Consider the following 19449-nt stretch of genomic DNA (forward strand, 5'->3'; position numbering starts at 1 on the left):
TGAATGAATTCTTCTTCTTCTTCTTCTTCAATGGCACTAACGTTCCTAGAGGAACTTCGCCGTCTCAACGTGTAGTGTTACTTGCGTCATTTTTATTAGTACTTAGTTGAGATTTCTATGCCAAATAATTAAGGTTTCCAATCCTTCGATTGGCCACAGAAAAGTATCCATTTATGAAGTCTATTTCCATCTCGGAGAAAAGTGTGGTAAACAATGTCCGGGTTATTTTTCGTTATGAGAACCTTGTTTCTGTGGGCGGGACCGATCCTCCACAGCTGGAGAATAGCACAGTTATTCGACTAATGCGTCAGAAATTGTGAATTCCGGATAAAATAAAAGACACTCGCGACGACACATGCGGTTACAAAGTTGTGTTCTGTTTTTATTCATGAAAAGTTCAAGGTATTATAACAAGGTGAGACAAACGAAAAACAAATCTTACTGTTCAGTGGCTCAGTGCCCCTATGGTAAAATTATACGTTCAACACTCCTCCTCGCTGATTACTGAACAGATTTTTGACGTGGGACTACGTCTAACCGGAATATATGGGGGGTAAAATGAAAACCTAAACACAGAACATGCAGAAAAAAATGCAAGATTTCGAATGCTTACAACTCGAACATTTCTTACTGGATCGAAAAGATGTTTGCATCAATTGATAGGGAATATTTCTACGCATCTATCGCAATTAATAAAATGTTATTTTTCATTAAATATACAATTGAATAACTGTAAAATGTTAAGCGTAATCTAAACGCCCTAACTGTTTCGTTTTGATTGGCCCGATTTACAGTTTCCCCAACACATCCATCAAAATCAAGCAGCCTTGGGGAAATCGGCATTGCAAATACATGAAAGTGTGGGATCTTATGTTCTCACCGAAATGTGTTCCCCAACACAGACTTCAAAACCAAGCAGCGTTGGAGAAATCGGCATTGCAAACACATGAAGGTTTGTTTCGACTGAAATGGGTTTCGTTAACACAGTCTTTAAATCCAAGGAGCGTGGGAAATTGGCATTGCAAATACATGTAAGTCTGGGGCATTTTTGGTCCGACTGAAATGTGTTTCCTCAACAGAATTCAGAGCCAAGGTGTCAGAGGAAATTGGCATTGCCAATTCATGCAAGTCGGGGACATTTTTGTTCCGACTGAAATGTGTGCCTAACACAGGCTTCAAAACCAAGATGTCTAGGAAAAATCGGCTTTGTAAATAAATGCAAACTGCGAGTAATTTTGTACCCGCTTGCAGACTAGAATATGTTTCCTTAAAACGGTCTCCTAAACGTAAGAACCTGGGAAAATCGTGCAGACACTAGAGGCGAATGAACTTTCAAGTTTGAAGCCTCTATAGTACAAAAAGACGGGTGGGTCATGTCGGGGACATAACCGGAGTGACGTAGGACTATACAAAGGGGATAGCTTTTGTTAAATATATATTTTATTATTTTGGATAATGTTTTAGAAAGCATTGAACTTTATTTCCTAAACTCTTTTTTGGAAGGTTTAATAGCCCTGAAAAGCGCCTTGTTTTATGGAATGTATAATCTAAGGAACTGGAGTTCCCTAGATGCTTGCTATGAAGGCAAGACTTTTCGCTCGTCCTCTCTCGAGCGCTTCGTGATTAATCTAGGGAACTTATTTCCCTAGATGTCGGCAATTGAGGCCTGAGAATCACGGTTTAAATTTATTAAAGCCAGGGATCTATTTCCCTGGACTTGGTTGGTCTCTTATGGGCTAAGCCCCTTTGCGTGAACAAATCCCGGCTAGGGCAGCCACAAAACTTCAACCTCTTCCGGCTCCAGTGCGGTCCGGTGAAGCGAAGCAAATGGTCTGCTTTTCGGATTGGGATTTGTTCCTTTTGGTTATACCTTTTATAGCGTGGCGCCTGGTTGCCAACGCTTGGGTGTATCCGGATTCTGATGCGTGACGCCTGGTTGTCAACGCTTGGTGGATTTTCGGATCACGAATTGAACTTTGAACTACGAACTTTGATTTTGAACTAACGAATTAGACTTCTGATTTGAACTGTTTGATTTGAACTGTGAAATTGAACTGTTTGATTTGAACTGTGAAATTGAACTGTTTGATTTGAACTGTGAAATTGAACTGACTGATTTGAACTGTGAAATTGAACTGACTGAAACTTGAACTCAATTCCTAGGCCAGAATCCCGAGTATATATACCCAAGAATTCATTCCTAGGCGTTAAAACTATAAAGGAGAGAAGAGATCTCTCTTTCCTTCTCAGACAACCGAGCCCATATCGATTGTCTGCCTGCTATTTCCCTACATGTAATTACTACCCGCTTATCTCTGCGGACCTCTGTCGCTCTCGCTAGAGGGGTACAATTTAGAAAGTTTATTACTCATCGTCGGCTTAAAATGTTATTTTTGTTTATAGCCCTTCGTATATTCGATAATGGGCGAGGCCAGGCTTATTACCAGCAATAATCATCTTTCGCCTGGTGTCTTGTTGTCTTTGTGTATTCCAGGCGCCTTATCTGTCTATGCTGCCTGCTCACGGTCCCAAATGAACACGTGATTTCCTATCTTGTATGCCTGCGCTACACTATGAGTAATACGATCTATTCAGAGGATCGTGCGGGTCACAAATTTGTTTATTTATTTGTCCCTACTTTCTGGTGCGTCATGCACCGCTTGTCTGAAGCTATACAAAAGGAAAAGAAAAATAAAAAAGGGATGAATCACATGGCCGTATCTGGTGATTCATTGGGCTATAAATTTTCTATGCGCTCGTTTGCGCTTCAATAACATTATTTTGTTTATTGGCCGGCCTTGCTATCTAAATTGGGTCCGTAACATTCCGGCCCTGATAAATCTACTTGTTCGATTTATAAAATTCCTGAACGGACCCTATGCTACCTGTGTTACTTATATCTCTATTTGTTTACATGTTTTCGGAGCATCATTTATTTTACATTCATCCTTATATTCTAACAGAGTTTAAAAACACTTTTAAATTTCAATTCTTCGGCACGTTGCCTGGTTCCAACGGATGTCCTCTTCAATGCTCGGTCCTTGGAAACTTTCTTCATGTTGACTCTGGTACGAGTTATCTTCATTGACTGCAACTTTCGGATATTAGACAGCTTGTCCTCCTCAATGCTTGGTCCATGGATCATACATCTTAGCTCTGACGCGAGCTTACATCAGTTGGCTGCATCTTTCGGATATTGGTGCTCTGGTGCGAGCACTGACGTCTTCTTCCTGATTAGTTGATGGCTGGATCATTTCCCTTGATAATGTCCAGTACTGCAATTTTAACTGCCGGTCGTTTCAGGACACCTTTCGCGGTTTGGATCTTTGCTTGTCGAACTTGCCCGTCGCTCGCCACAAACGTTTCGATGACTCGTCCTTTGAGCCATTTTCCTGGTGGTGCGTCGTCGTCCGTGATTAAGACGATGTCGTTGACTTTGATCGGTTCTACTTTCTGCGTATTCTTATTACGCTTTAACAGAGTTGGTAAGTACTCCTTCTTCCATCGGTTCCAAAACAACTTGGAATAATGTTGAATGCGTCTCCATTGCGCTGTGTCATACTGACTGGTCGTTGGTGCATACGGTGGGGCATACTCTCCTGCTCTTCCTATTAACGCGTGGAATGGCGTCAACACTTCATCGTCGATGCAGGAGACTGGTATGTGTGTCAACGGTCGAGAGTTGACTAAAAATTCCGCTTGGATGAATGCAGCTTGCAACGTTGCTGCTGATGGCTTGCTCCTACCCCAAGCTTTCAGGATCTCTGCTAGTGCTACTTTGACGTTTCTTATTAATCTCTCCCAAGCGCCTCCAAAATGTGGTGCTGAAGGTGGGTTGAATCTCCACTGGATTTCCATTTTTGCTGCTTCATTTTTGCCCATCTTCTCGTTGATTTCATTGACTAGCGACTTTAACTCTCGCTCTGCTCCAACGAAGTTCGTTCCGTTGTCGCTGTAGATACTGGTGACCTTTCCTCTTCGGTTCTGGAAGTTCCTTAACACGACCATGAACGCATCAGTACTGAGATTTTCTGCCATCTCAATATGTACTGCTCTTGTTGAGAGACAGGTGAATATGACGCCCCATCTCTTCTCGAGCGATCTCTTTACCGCTACTTCGAAAGGTCCGAAGTAATCTACTCCGCAGTTTGTAAATGGAGGTATATGCGCTTCTGTGCGGAAATGTGGTAAATCTGCCATCATCGGCTCTACCGGAGTTGCACGTCGTATTTTGCACCTATTGCAATTCTTCTTGACGTTTGCTAATACTGTTCTTATATGCAGTATCCAATACTTCTGCCGTAATGCTGCTATGACGGTGTTTTCGCCGTGGTGGAAATATCTTTCGTGTGTTGCTTTCACGATCAAATATGTATATGGATGCTTTTGTGGGAGCAATATTGGCGTTCTTGTAGTCCATGGTACTGACATGGCTTTCTTCAAACGTCCTCCACTTCTCATTACCCCTGCCTCGTCTAGGAAGGGTGCGTAACTGACCAATGGTCCTGACGATATTGTTCCGCCATTGAATAAAGTTTCCATCTCTGTTGGAAATGCTTCCCATTGCATCTTTCTATAGAGCACGTTCTCAGCTCTTTGGTAGTCCTTGTACTCAATGTCTGGAATATATCCACGACGTAATCTTTCCTTTGTCCTGTTTAATACACAAAGGTTCTTCACCAATTTCCACCAATCTGAGTATTCCTTGTACTTATCGATGAAACTAAGTTTGCTTAGTTCTTCGTGAACTAGCACTGTTTCTCTCAACTCTTCGTCTGTTTCCTTCTCTTCAATGGAAGGCCATGACGATTCTGAGAGCTTTAGGAAATCAGGTCCCTCAAACCATTGTGATTTTCCTAGCTTTTCCTTTGTGCCTTCATCGGCTGGATTTTCATCTGTTGGCACCCATCGCCATTCATTTTTCCTGTTATCTTCCAGGATTTCACCTACTCGATGCATCACAAATACGCTTCTTCGTTTTGGACTCTTGATCCATGACAATACGGTCTGTGAATCACTCCAAAATGTTTTGCTGACGATTTTCAACCTCGTTTCATCTATTATCGTTTTGGTTAATCGGCTTCCTAACACGGCCGCTTGTAGCTCTAGGCGTGGTATGCTCAATGGTTTGACTGGTGCTACTCTAGACTTTGCTGATAGAAGTCTTACGTGTGGTGTGTTTCCAGATATACTTCTTACGTACACACATGCACAAAATGCTTTCTCAGAAGCATCTACAAAGGTGTGTAGTTCTACTTCACCTGTTCTTTCTTCGAGGATGTATCTTGGTATCGTTACGCTATCAGCAGATTCAATAATTTCTAACCAGTGTTGCCAGTCTGACTGCAACTTCTCGGGAATTTCGTCATCCCAATCTATATTTTCTATGTGCAGCCTTTGCATGAGGATTCTTCCATGCACAGTTATATTTGAGATGAGTCCAAGTGGATCGTAGACACTCATCACGAAAGCTAGTACCTCTCTCTTTGTTGGTAAACGTAGCATTTGTGTAACATCACTTCCTAGCTTGTCTAATTTGATTTGATAGCCGAGTGTGTCAGACGTGGTGTTCCAATATACACCAAGTACCTTTTCTGTCATTGAATCCTTTTCTTCGAACATTTTGATTCCGGAAATTTGTACACGTTCCGAGGGTAAACTTTGCAGAAGTTCTCTGCTGTTTGACACAAAGTTTCTGATGTGGAAACCCGCGTGATCGTGAATTTTCATAACATGTAGTACTATCTCTGCTGCCTTATCAAGCTCTTCGAAACTATCCAAATAATCGTCGACGTAGTGTTGCTTGATGATTGCTTCAGTCGCCACTGGACAATATTTTCTGAATTTTTCTGCGTTGTGGTTTTTAACCGCTTGTGCACATGACGGTGAACAGGTTGATCCGAATGTCATCACCTGCATTACGTATACATCAGGTTTCTTACTGCTATCACAATCTCTCCATAAGAATCTCTGAGCGTGTTGATCTTCAGCTCGGATTCGTACTTGGTGGAACATCTCTTTGATGTCTCCACATACAGCAATTGCTCCTTCTCGGAATCTTACTAAAACACCGAACAATGACGTAGTAGCATCCGGCCCTGATAACAGTTCCGTGTTGAACGATACACCTTGTGTCTTTGCCGCCGCATCGAAAACCAACCTTGGTTTAGGTGGCAACTTATTTTTGTTGTGCACAATAAAGTGTGGAAGATAATACACTCTTGATATCGGCTTCATAATTTCTTCCTCTGACAGTTTGCGGATGTAGCCTTTCTTCTCGTAATCCGCAAATGTTTCTATTGCCCATTTTTTCAACTCTGGGTATTTTTTTAACGTTCTCTCACTCGTTGTCAGCCTCTTTGCTGCATTGTTGTAGCTATTTGGAAATTTCGTTTCCTCATCTTTCCATAGAAGTCCAACTTCGTATCTACCATCCTTGTATTTCATAGTACTTCTTAGAATTTGTTCAGCCTTTTCTTCTTCAGCTGATTTTGGTAGATTCTTGACTACCTTAACGCCGAAGTCTTCGGTGGAGAAATATTTCTGCAAAGCCTTGTTCATTTCATCTTCTTGCTGAATGACCATGATGTGTCCGCCTTGCACATTGGACGATATGTTGCCGAACATGAACCATCCAAGTTTGGTTCGTAGCGCTGTGGGCTCGTTCGGTTTTCTCATTCGCCTTTCGAATGGAATTAACAAGTGACTGTGACTCAGTCCAATTAATATCGTCGGGCGTATACTGCTGTAACTGCTCAACGGCAGATTCTTGAGGTATGGATACCTTTTCTCCATCACCTCCTTGTTGAAGCTTTGCTCTGGGAGTTGGAGATTCTTTATCGTTCTCACTCCTTTCATGACGTATTCTTTTTCATTGTTGCCGTTGATTCGTACCTGAACTCTACGGCTGTTTTGTTCGTTTCTCGTGACGTTCTGCGTCCACTTTAGCATTAACGGATCAATTCTTCCGTTGAGCCCTAACTTGTTCGCAATCTCCTCGTCTATTAGAGAGAGTGATGACCCCGCATCCAAGAAAGCGAACGTGTTGATGATTTTGTCATTATTTTTCAACGTCACAGGAACTATTTGGTAGAATACGTTGGATTTTGTTAGTTGTTGGTGATTGTGTATCTCACCATCTGCTTGTGTATCTGGACTATGCTGTCCTTCCGACTGATTTGAATCACTTGATTCTCTCTCATGAGATTTATGAATTAATGGATGATGTTTGAACTTACATCCATTAATTCCACATTGTTTTGCTCTTTTGCAGTCTCGCATCATATGGTTTGTAAATGCGAGACAGCTCAAGCATACCTTTGCCTTAAAGGCTAATTCATTTCGCTTTTCAGGCTTCATAGCCTTAAATCTGGTGCATTCGAGGAGTTTGTGGTTTCCCCGACATGCTTCACAATTGCGTTTTATTATTGTCGATCTATTTTCCTGATGCGTATTTACGTTAAATCGACGCTCAGGCCTCGTGTCTCGCGGCTGTGATCTGTTAATTTCTCGCGGCTGCGGTCTGCTTGTTTCTCGCGGCTGCGGCCTGCTGGTGCCATTCAGCAGTCTATTGGTTCTCGAATGAGGCTTCAGCCACTCATTGAGATCAGCTAAAGTCTTTGCCCCGTCGTACATTTCTTCAGTCCACTTCACCTGTAGACCGTAGGGCATTTTCCTTATGATCTCTTCCACCAATCGGTGGTCAATCAGGAATTCTTCTCTATCCATAAGAGAAACATTACAGACGAGATTATCCAGTGCTTCGGATATCTCGGTAATCAAATTCCGACTCTCCCTTTTGATATTGGTGAGTTCGGCTAGTAGTTCTTTATAGACTAGTTCGGGTCTTCCGAAATTATCTTCTAGTCTATCAATTATTTGGTCCATATTATTTGGATCCATCATTAACTGTCGGACGCTCCTCTCTGCGTTCCCGTACAGCACTGTTTGCAGGCGATTCAAATTTTCAAGCCTGTTAAATTGACCTTGTTTTGTGGTCTCATCAAAGGCCTTTTTAAATTTCGGCCATTCTCTGGCCGCACCTCCATATTTTGGCAAGCTCATGAGTGCTTGTCGCTTTAGGTAGACAGTCCATTCTGGCTCTGCCTCCTGATTTTGACCTTCGATGCTGTCATTATTGTGTGCTGAACTTGTACCTGGTTCAGCTTCGAATCTCATTGTCCTCATGGACTTTACCAGAGCCTCCATTGCTGCTCTGTTCTCTTGCAAAATTTCTTGCAAGCTGTCTCCGGAAACTGATTGTCTGACTTTGACTTTCAGTTCCATCATTTCCCTTTCTGTGCTCATGCACTTAGGGCATACCCACCTTTCATCTTTCTTGGGTAGGTATGTGAGTCCCACACATGAAATGTGGAACCACCGATCGCATTCATCGCATGCGACCATGTCCTCTTTCTTGTCTTTGTCCGTACACAGACGGCAGTGCCCATTAGGGTTGGCTTTATATGCGTATGTAGCCATTTTAATTAACGTGATTCCTTCTTGAATACACGTGAGTTCAATTCAGATTTTTTTTTGAGTGCTTAAATTTTCAAGTCTTATCTCTTTCTTATAAACGTGATTCCCTTTTGAATGCACGTGTGTTCAAATCAATTTCTATGAGTGCTTGAGTTCCAAGTCTTATCTCCTCTTACAACGTGATTCCCGTTTGAATACACGTGAGTTCAATTTCACTCTCTGGCGCGAGAGTTCAAATTTCAATTCTTGACTTCTTAGTCTTTTCAAAAAGGCGTGATTCTGAGCCTCCCGATTTACTCCTCTTGCGCGAGGGATCGTGGTTCTTTTCTTGGCGAAGGTGTGAGTTTTAAATCTCCTCTCTGGAGCCACCAAAATATAATCTAAGGAACTGGAGTTCCCTAGATGCTTGCTATGAAGGCAAGACTTTTCGCTCGTCCTCTCTCGAGCGCTTCGTGATTAATCTAGGGAACTTATTTCCCTAGATGTCGGCAATTGAGGCCTGAGAATCACGGTTTAAATTTATTAAAGCCAGGGATCTATTTCCCTGGACTTGGTTGGTCTCTTATGGGCTAAGCCCCTTTGCGTGAACAAATCCCGGCTAGGGCAGCCACAAAACTTCAACCTCTTCCGGCTCCAGTGCGGTCCGGTGAAGCGAAGCAAATGGTCTGCTTTTCGGATTGGGATTTGTTCCTTTTGGTTATACCTTTTATAGCGTGGCGCCTGGTTGCCAACGCTTGGGTGTATCCGGATTCTGATGCGTGACGCCTGGTTGTCAACGCTTGGTGGATTTTCGGATCACGAATTGAACTTTGAACTACGAACTTTGATTTTGAACTAACGAATTAGACTTCTGATTTGAACTGTTTGATTTGAACTGTTTGATTTGAACTGTGAAATTGAACTGTTTGATTTGAACTGTGAAATTGAACTGTTTGATTTGAACTGTGAAATTGAACTGACTGATTTGAACTGTGAAATTGAACTGACTGAAACTTGAACTCAATTCCTAGGCCAGAATCCCGAGTATATATACCCAAGAATTCATTCCTAGGCGTTAAAACTATAAAGGAGAGAAGAGATCTCTCTTTCCTTCTCAGACAACCGAGCCCATATCGATTGTCTGCCTGCTATTTCCCTACATGTAATTACTACCCGCTTATCTCTGCGGACCTCTGTCGCTCTCGCTAGAGGGGTACAATTTAGAAAGTTTATTACTCATCGTCGGCTTAAAATGTTATTTTTGTTTATAGCCCTTCGTATATTCGATAATGGGCGAGGCCAGGCTTATTACCAGCAATAATCATCTTTCGCCTGGTGTCTTGTTGTCTTTGTGTATTCCAGGCGCCTTATCTGTCTATGCTGCCTGCTCACGGTCCCAAATGAACACGTGATTTCCTATCTTGTATGCCTGCGCTACACTATGAGTAATACGATCTATTCAGAGGATCGTGCGGGTCACAAATTTGTTTATTTATTTGTCCCTACTTTCTGGTGCGTCATGCACCGCTTGTCTGAAGCTATACAAAAGGAAAAGAAAAATAAAAAAGGGATGAATCACATGGCCGTATCTGGTGATTCATTGGGCTATAAATTTTCTATGCGCTCGTTTGCGCTTCAATAACATTATTTTGTTTATTGGCCGGCCTTGCTATCTAAATTGGGTCCGTAACAGAATGGTTCCAATTTAGAAAACTTAGTACTCGTGGTTTTGAAAAAAACCATTTCGAACGCCCTCGATGCCGCCTTGTTCTGGATTTGCCACCAAAGCAGTTTGTATAAAGAACAAACTTTTTTCTTCTGCTACCTGATGCCGTTTTGCGATTGCGTTTGCCACTCGCCATTCGCTGCAACTGCCTGTTGTCTTGATGTCCGCCGAACCGAATGTGTTATGTTCCGAATTCAGGTTTTCTTATCGTCGCGAGCAGCTTTGCCAGCTAACTCGATCACCCCGGCGGCCGAAACTATATAACGCCGGCTAGGTGGACTGGTACACAAGTACTAACGCGCTCGACCTAGCTACCTTTTCCGGTGCAATTGGCGGATACACCTACGGGAAATTGCAGACCACCACGGTTCGAGCGGGATTTTGCCTTTCCCTTCTCTTTTCCTCCTTTGTTGAGTACACGATGCCGATGCCGTACAACCACACGGGTTTACGGTTTGAAAGAAAATAAGATATTTTTTTGGGGTCCGCGTGTTTTATACTCTAGCGGTACACACTCACAGGATAGAGACAAATCGGCAGACTCAGCCAAAGGGGCGGGTCCAACGAGACGAACGAATGAGCGTTAAAAGGGAGCGATGGCAAAAAAATACATTCATTACGATTTGTTCGCTCGTTGGATTCACATACAGACTAAAAAGGGTCCTTTTCAGGATCACAAAAAGTCTAAAGAGTTTATTGTTTTGTTATCACTCGATATCCCCATCTTGTTCGGCTAAACCTTCCTGTTTAGCGATTTGTTGTCACTCGCCACAGCTTTCACAGTTGGAAAATTTCTTCCCATCCAGCTTGTGACATATTTTACAGTAAATTACATTCAATGACACGTCGCATTACCACTACTCAGTGTCGGATTGGAGGTAATTTTAACCTGTAATTGAACATTTGCGATGACAGTGGTACAGTGTCGACTTTCAATGTGGGGTCATAATTTGGATCTCTATGTTTACAAAAATGTCCAACTAAATATGTCGCATTACATGTCCGTCCAATTAGCTAAATGTCGAACTAATTGTAAATTACTGTACTTTCAATCTGGAAACAATTTAAGAATTGGTGAAAATTGAATAATCAGGAAAGTCCCCAACTATCAATAAGCTCAGAACAACTGCCAAATTCACATACTCATCAAATCCTGGCAAACAAATTATGAAAACATCAATTTGTGTTTTATTATTATTTTGGATAATGTTTTAGAAAGCATTGAACTTTATTTCCTAAACTCTTTTTTGGAAGGTTTAATGGCCCTGAAAAGCGCCTTGTTTTATGGAATGGTTCCAATTTAGAAAACTTAGTACTCGTGGTTTTGAAAAAAACCATTTCGAACGCCCTCGATGCCGCCTTGTTCTGGATTTGCCACCAAAGCAGTTTGTATAAAGAACAAACTTTTTTCTTCTGCTACCTGATGCCGTTTTGCGATTGCGTTTGCCACTCGCCACTCGCTGCAACTGCCTGTTGTCTTGATGTCCACCGAACCGAATGTGTTCTGTTCCGAATGCGGGTTTTCTTATCGTCGCGAGCAGCTTTGCCAGCTAACTCGATCACTTCGGCGGCCGAAGCTATATAACGCCGGCTAGGTGGACTGGTGCACTGGTACTAACGCGCTCGGCCTAGCTACCCTTGCGGGGAACTCCAGATCAACACGAGCGGGAACTCCAGATCAAGGTTCGAGCGGGATTTTGCCTTTCCCTTCACTTTTCCTCCTTTGCCATATCCAACCATGGCTGCTTGTGTTGGTTTGTTGATGTGAGGTGATGCGAAACGATGTGGTGTACGGTTCGGATGAGAATGATCGTTACGGCAGCGGAGAGGGGATTTTTAAGCTGACTGGCTGGCTCGAGAATTACGCATGTGTGAGACTGCGACCAATGTTTCCCTCATTTTTTTCTTTTTCCTTTCCAATCGTGCTTCATTCTATTTCGCTGCTGCTCTGGTTGCCCGTTTTGGTCGGTACGATTTGAGGAGCACAAAATGGACCAATCAAAAATGGACACATAGTGTATTTGGACAATGCTTGATATTTCACAATTATTCAATTATTTATCTCAAGAAAAATGAAATGTTATTCGTTATGATAGATGCGTAGATATATTTCCTATCAATTGATGCAAAAACCTTTGCAATCTATTGAGAAATGCTCGAGTTATAAGCGTTCCAAATCTTGCATTTTTTCCTACTTGTTCAGTGCCTAGATTTCCATTTCACCCCCTATATCTTCCGGTTAGACGTAGTCCTACGTCAAAAGTAGAAGTTGAAGTTGTTGATTCATGCAAGCCGAGGGTACTTCTGCACCCGCATGTTTTTTTGCACTCCGAAAATTGTTTTCCCAACACGGATTACAAAAGCGGGTACGACCACAACGCTTTGGATTGGTTATTCAAGATTGCATTGAAGGATATGACTTCATATCTTCTGCTCACTGAATTTCTACGCATACCATTTGATGATTAGGCAGAATGTTGATAACCATTTGCTGCGATAACGCCTATTGATTAAACAATATGTGTTCGACGTACATGTCAAAATCGAAACTGAGTGCCTGAAGTTCATCAAATGAAGCAAATTCGCGGTTCGAGAAGTACGTGCACTTGAGAGATGCAAACTTCAGAGGAAAATGTAAAATAAAATAATCGTTTGATAATTCTTCCGACTTTACATGGCATAATACAATCTTTTTACTATCAATACAAACAAATGATTGCTAAGCTAAGGTAGTCCCACGTCAACCTTGCGGTTATATCATAGATATAACCCACCCATTTTTTCTCTTACCAGATTGGTCAACCCTAGAATGGCTGTATGCTGCTTCATCTTCAGTGGTCCCAAAGGCTTCGTAAAGATGTCCGCAACCATTCTGTCGGTTGGGCAGTACTCGAGCTGAATCAACCCTTTCGTATACAGATCTTTCGCATGGTACAGTCTTGTATCGATATGCTTGCTGCGTTTGTTTTGCCGCTCAAGATAAACGAAGTCGATACACCCTCGATTATCCTCGTTGATCTCGGTTGGCAGCTGCTGTTCTTCCCCAAGCTCACACAGCAAACGTCGTAGCCACACTGCTTCCTGTGCCGCCTCAGACAGAGCGACATATTCCGCTTCCATTGTGGACATGGTTACACAGTTCTGCTTTCTACTGCCCCAGCTTACCGCTGCATCCCCCAGCTTGAAAACGAAACCGGTGGTGGACTTCCGGTCAGAAGTATCACCAGCCCAGTCCGCGTCGCTACATCCAGTCAGCTTCAACTCATCTTCCTTCTTGAGTCCAAGTCGTAGAACCAGATCTTCGGTTCCGATCAGGTATCGAACCACGCGCTTAAGTTCGACCCAATCCCGCTGTGTTGGATTGCTACTGCTGCAACTGAGGATAGACACGGATGCTGCAATATCCGGTCTGGTATTCGTGACCAAATACAATAGGGCTCCCACTAAGCTGTGATACTGTACGTTGTCGGGTAATGGTTCAGAATCCGATTGCTTCATGTATCCTACGTCCAATGGATACTTGGATGCTTTCGCTCCGGTAAGTCCGAATCGTTTCGCACTTCGACACTGTTCTTCGTGAATAGCACACTGTACCCTTTATCTGCTATTTTACTCACTGACAGCAACCCACCGTAAAGGTTCGGCACGAACAAAACTTTTTCCAGTTTGATCTCAACCGGATCACCGATATCGTCAACACCGCTCAAGGAACCGAAACCGACACCACCGGACTTCGAACAGTTACCGTTTGCCATCGTCACCATCACGCACGACTTGTCAAGCTTCTCGAAAAAATCCGGACTGCTGGTCATATGGCAAGATGCCCCACTATCGACCGTCCACAAACGATCCACTTTCGCCGTTGCACAGATGTTTTCGCCCTCGACATTGGCAGAAAAACAAACACTGTTATCTTCCGGTTTCTTCACCTGTTTCGCCTTTGCAGGCTGTTGGCTACTCGTACCCGGCTTCCCAAAGGATGCCGCTTCACTATTTTTGTCCTTCGCACACAACCATTTTCGACAGTCACTTTTAAAATGTCCCGGCTTTTTGCGATAAAAACAAAGTTTGTCTTTGTTTACACCCTGCGTTTTCAGCACTTGTTCACCGGATGACGATTTTCCGATTCGTTCTTGCTGCTTGTGGTACTCGTCCATAAGTTTTGACCGGACCAGTTGCATTGTTACTTCCGCATCCGGCCGTGCTTCCAGGGCCGAAGCCAGGAAATGGTATGACTCTGGCATACTCCTGAGTACCATCGCAATCTTCAATTTTTCGTCCAGCTGCAAACCTGCATTCACTAAGCGCTCGAACAACGTATCTAGCTCCAACAAATGTTTCTCAACGTTTCCCGTTTCGCTTAACTTGGCATCACACAACCGATTCAAAAGCACCAGCTGCGACGAAGCTGTCGACTTTTCATGGTCCCATACCGCTTTTGCACTGTCACAGTCTTTTATTAGCACATATTGATTTTCTTCAATACACAGTCCCAGCGTTGCACGGGCTTTCCGATCCGCTTTTCCATATTTTCCATATTTCGGTCACTGGCTCCGGTTTGGCATCCGCCACGACGTGCCACAGATCCTCACGAATGAGGAACATTTCCATTTGGAACTTCCAACTGGCATAGTTGGTGTTCCCCAGCTTGTTCAAAGAAAATTTTCCCGGATCCGCCATTTTGTGAAAGTTCACTGTCGGCAGCAATCAACCGAAAAACGTACGGAACGACGCCACAAAAATGACCGAATAAACTTCCGCGAATTCCACCGTAAAAGACGCCGATTTCCACAATTCCGCTCTGGGCCCATAACCTGTGGGCGGGACCGATCCTCCACAGCTGGAGAATAGCAGTTATTCGACTAATGCGTGAGAAATTGTGAATTCCGGATAAAATAAAAGACACTCGCGACGACACATGCGGTTACAAAGTTGTGTTCTGTTTTTATTCATGAAAAGTTCAAGGTATTATAACAAGGTGAGACAAACGAAAAACAAATCTTACTGTTCAGTGGCTCAGCGTCCCTATGGTAAATTTATACGTTTAACAGTTTCCACATCCTTTTACTGCACAATAATACGGCATCTGAAGTAAATAAAATATTCACAATATAATTTTGGCATGATAGAGAACCGCGAGATGAACGATTATCTGTGGAGGAGTTGGACAACAGATTTCTTAGATTTATAGCACTTTTATCACACTCACAAGCTCATCAAATCCTCACTGTCCCCCAAAAATATTGAATAATATATAATATAAATACCTTATTGCAGCTATAGTACACTATTTTTCACGAATATATATTTGTTTAATTCTTCCTTTAGTTGTTTTCCTCAGCGAGTTGATATGAAACCATAACCACACAACCAAACAAAAAGTAAATAATTCAGAAAGCTACGTCTCGCTACTCGTCTCACGTATTGTCATGAAAGTGTCAAGAACGAAACACCTATAGTTTATCATCTTGATCTCAACCAAGACGGTCTATGGTACTAGGTGAGGCCGTTCAGTAAGGCGGCGGTGACACTGGATGCAGAAAAGTGGTCGTACGAATTGTATGCAATAGTGAAGCTAAACAACCACATTAAGTTGTATTGGTGTGGTTACATTGCTTCCCCCTTGCTTCGTTCGTATTCGTCAGCTTCTCTCGAACAAAATTGTTTGTTTCTATTCGTACAATCAAATTTTCGTGCGTACTCCTATCCAAAGTAACCTTAGCCTAAGGAAGAAAGCAGAAGGGGAATTATTTCCTAGAAGCGTGAAAGAGACATACTGATCACGAGCGAGCTTGGGCACAAGCGTATTGTGTTTTGTTTACAAACAAAACACAGTAGACTTCCAAGATGGCTGAAGAGTGGTTTTAGCAAGTTGGCCCACCTTAGGATATACTTCTACGCGCCTTGATCTCAACTAAAGGCCCATTTATACGTTGCTAGTAGCTGACTTGACAATGAGCAGCTACTGACCCGGTGGACTCGCTTGACAATTGGTTGACTCGCCTTGTCCGTTCACACAGTGTGAGCTGCTGGCGAGAAACTAGATACTACGGCACGGGTTTACCAGGGATGCCAGGCGACTTTTCAAATGTCCATCAAATAGTCAGAAACAGCAATCAGGTCCGAATTTGTCAAATGATTGGTCCAAAATCGACTTCTTTATTGGCAGTTTTCATCTTAGGTTTTCAGTTGAATGTATCATCACACAATTTTATAGCAAAACAAACGCTGATCGTGTTTAAAAATACATACTTTGTGCTGAATTTCTTTGAACTGAAGGTACTATCCGAAAAAGCAGAAAGAGAAAAGGATTCGGGCCAGGAATTAGATGCAAAGAAAAGGAGCAACAAATACAATATTGAAGGAACTCTACGATGAGGATCCCCGAGATTACAGAGCAGTGTTGATAATAACACCTGAACAAGTGAAAAAACTGTTGGATTTAATTGCTCCACGAATACAACGCCAAGATACAGTCATGAGGGATGCTGTACCTGCAAGAGTTAAATTAGAAATGACATTGATGTGCCTTTGTTTTGGAATATCGTTGGGATTGTTGTCGATATTTTTTAGAATCTCGAAAACATCCATAGCTCAGATAATTCCGAAAGGATGTGATGTTATAAATGGTAGTCTAAAAGATTTTTTTTTTTAATTTTATTTATTTTGTGAAATGAAAATGATAGTCGATTTGCAGGTGCAATAAATACGCTTCAAAAATTTTAATAATGAATGAAAATGTACTTTTTTAAATCGAATATGTATTCTGTTTCTTAGAACAATACTTTTTTTTGTAAGTTGTGATCTGATAATGATTCTATATTAGAGATTCTCAAGAAAACTATCTCAAAAAGAAAGCGTGCCCCGCCAGCGTGCAAAACGAAATAACAATTATTTCGTTTAGAAACTATGAGGGTTTTATTTGTTTTTCCAATAATTTTCAAGTCTATAAATATCTTCACATATTTTCAAATATCTTAAAAATAGAGACATTTCATTACATTTGGCATCACTGATTCGAACGCTAAATTCTGTTTTTGACGTTGTGAAGCATGCAAGTGCGAGTAAATTCAAAAAACTTTGAAGTAGCTCGCACGCCGGATCACACATGACAATAACTGGCATGATGTGTTCACACGGTGTGAGTAGCTGCACTGCAGTAACTGACTAGACCGACTCGTATGCTTACTCGCACCGTCTGAACCCGGCTTAAGTACTATTAATAAAAATTGATGAGTAATGTGCGATTCACATAGCACGTTACGGAGAAGAACGTCTACGTTCCGTCAACGTCTCCACCAATTCACACATGCAGTCAATGCTTCCACCAGCACCGTCACGTCAAATGCCAAACGAATGATTTATTTTATTTTATTCATGGTGTCGCCACCTACAACAATTTTAAATTGCAATGCCCTCTTTCAAATCAGCATGCCTAGAATCAGTTCAAAATTTTGAAAAATTCAATGAGAATCATTGAATTCAATTATTTAAATGCTTAAACCCCGTAGTCCGACCCTTATGCAACAATAATAATAAATAGAGTAATTCTTTCAACTTGTCGCGAATGATTTTCACTCCGAAATTTGGAGCTAAGAGATATGTTGGCATAAAAAGTACAGTAAGTTACTTATAAAGCGATATGCTGAGGCACCACTCAGTGTCGCATTGGAGTCGGTTTTGACCAGTAATTGGCCATTTGCGACTGGTGGCGACTTTCAATGTGGGGCCATAATTTGTGCCCCGAACTCAATGTTTACAAAAATGTCCAACTAGAGGTAAAAATTTCCAATTAAACGTGTTGCATCACAGATCTGTTCAATTAGCTTAATGACGATGTAGATGTAAATTACTGTACAACCAACTCAAAACAAAAGCCGAGACACAAATCCCAGACAAAAACCAAACGAGCCGTCCGTCTCCGTCAATTATGTGCGATTCACATAGCACGTGACGGAGAAGAACGTCTACGTTCCGTCAACGTCTCCACCAATTCACACATGCAGTCAATGCTTCCACCAGCACCGTCACGTCAAATGCCAAACGAATGATTTATTTAATTTTATTCATGGTGTCGCCACCTACAACAATTTTAAATTGCAATGCCCTCATTCAAATCAGCATGCCTAGAATCAGTTCTAAATTTTGAAAAATTCAATGAAAATCATTGAATTCAATTATTTAAATGCTTAAACCCCGTAGTCCGACCCTTATGCAACAATAATAATAAATAGAATAATTCTTTCAACTAGTCGCGAATGATTTTCACTCCGAAATTTGGAGTTAAGAGATATGTTGGCATAAAATGATGATGATGTTGGATTAAAGAGGCTTTAAACTTTTCAGTTCATTCGCCTCTAAAAGGCATAAAAAGTACAGTAAGTTACTTATAAAGCGATATGCTGAGGCACCACTCAGTGTCGCATTGGAGTCGGTTTTGACCAGGAATTGGACATTTGCGACTGGTGGCGACTTTCAATGTGGGGCCATAATTTGGGCCCCGAACTCAATGTTTACAAAAATGTCCAACTAGAGATAAAAATGTCTGATTAAACGTGTTGTATCACAGATCTGTTCAATTAGCTTAATGTCGATGTAGATGTAAATTACTGTACAACTAAATCAAAACAAAAGCCGAGACACAAAGCCCAGACAAAAACCAAACGAGCCGTCCGTCTCCGTCAATTATTCTTTCCTACAAACCCTGCCGGTCGTTTTCGTTGAACGTATGCTGACCTATGCTGACGGGTCGTTACGTTGCTGGTGTATGTGAATGTTTTCATGAGAATTGCATGGTAGAATCATTGACGTATCGTGACGTGACGGGACATTACAATAGGGAGATCTATAGCTATAGATGGATTTATTCACGTGAAAAAAGGTGTAAACGGGTGAGAATAAATATGATACACTTATTCGAGGTATATATAACTTGAATAAATTCAGCATATGTAAACGCTTGTGAATCCCTCACTGGTGAGAAATCACTAAAGTTGGATGCAGTTCTACTTCAGGTGAATAAATTCACCGAAGATATGAATATATTCATTATAGAAGTCCACGCTAGTGTTAACGGTTGATGCGATTTCTATAAATCTCATCATATTTCTTCACATGAATATATCCCTAGTCTAAACCCACCCTTATGGCGGGTTTACATTTGGGAGATATATAGCTATAGATGGATTTATTCACGTGAAAAAAGGTGTAAACGGGTGAGAATAAATATGATACACTTATTCGAGGTATATATAACATAAATAAAT

The 19449-nt window shown here is 41.8% G+C and overlaps 1 protein-coding gene across 1 annotated transcript; it reads right to left on the bottom strand.

Moving 5' to 3' along the window:
- Positions 1–3234: 3234 nt before the first annotated feature.
- Positions 3235–7281, bottom strand: LOC129778968 (uncharacterized). The gene has a single exon (XM_055786175.1). It carries the CDS (start codon positions 7279–7281, stop codon positions 3235–3237), a length of 4047 nt encoding a protein of 1348 aa, XP_055642150.1.
- Positions 7282–19449: the final 12168 nt, after the last annotated feature.

Source organism: Toxorhynchites rutilus, chromosome 3 (assembly GCF_029784135.1).
Source record: "Toxorhynchites rutilus septentrionalis strain SRP chromosome 3, ASM2978413v1, whole genome shotgun sequence".
Lineage (NCBI taxonomy): Eukaryota > Metazoa > Arthropoda > Insecta > Diptera > Culicidae > Toxorhynchites > Toxorhynchites rutilus.

What these genes read in the sequence shown, in the direction of transcription:
- LOC129778968 (XM_055786175.1), bottom strand. Translation starts at nt 7,281, where the DNA reads ATGCGAGACTGCAAAAGAGCAAAACAATGTGGAATTAATGGATGTAAG.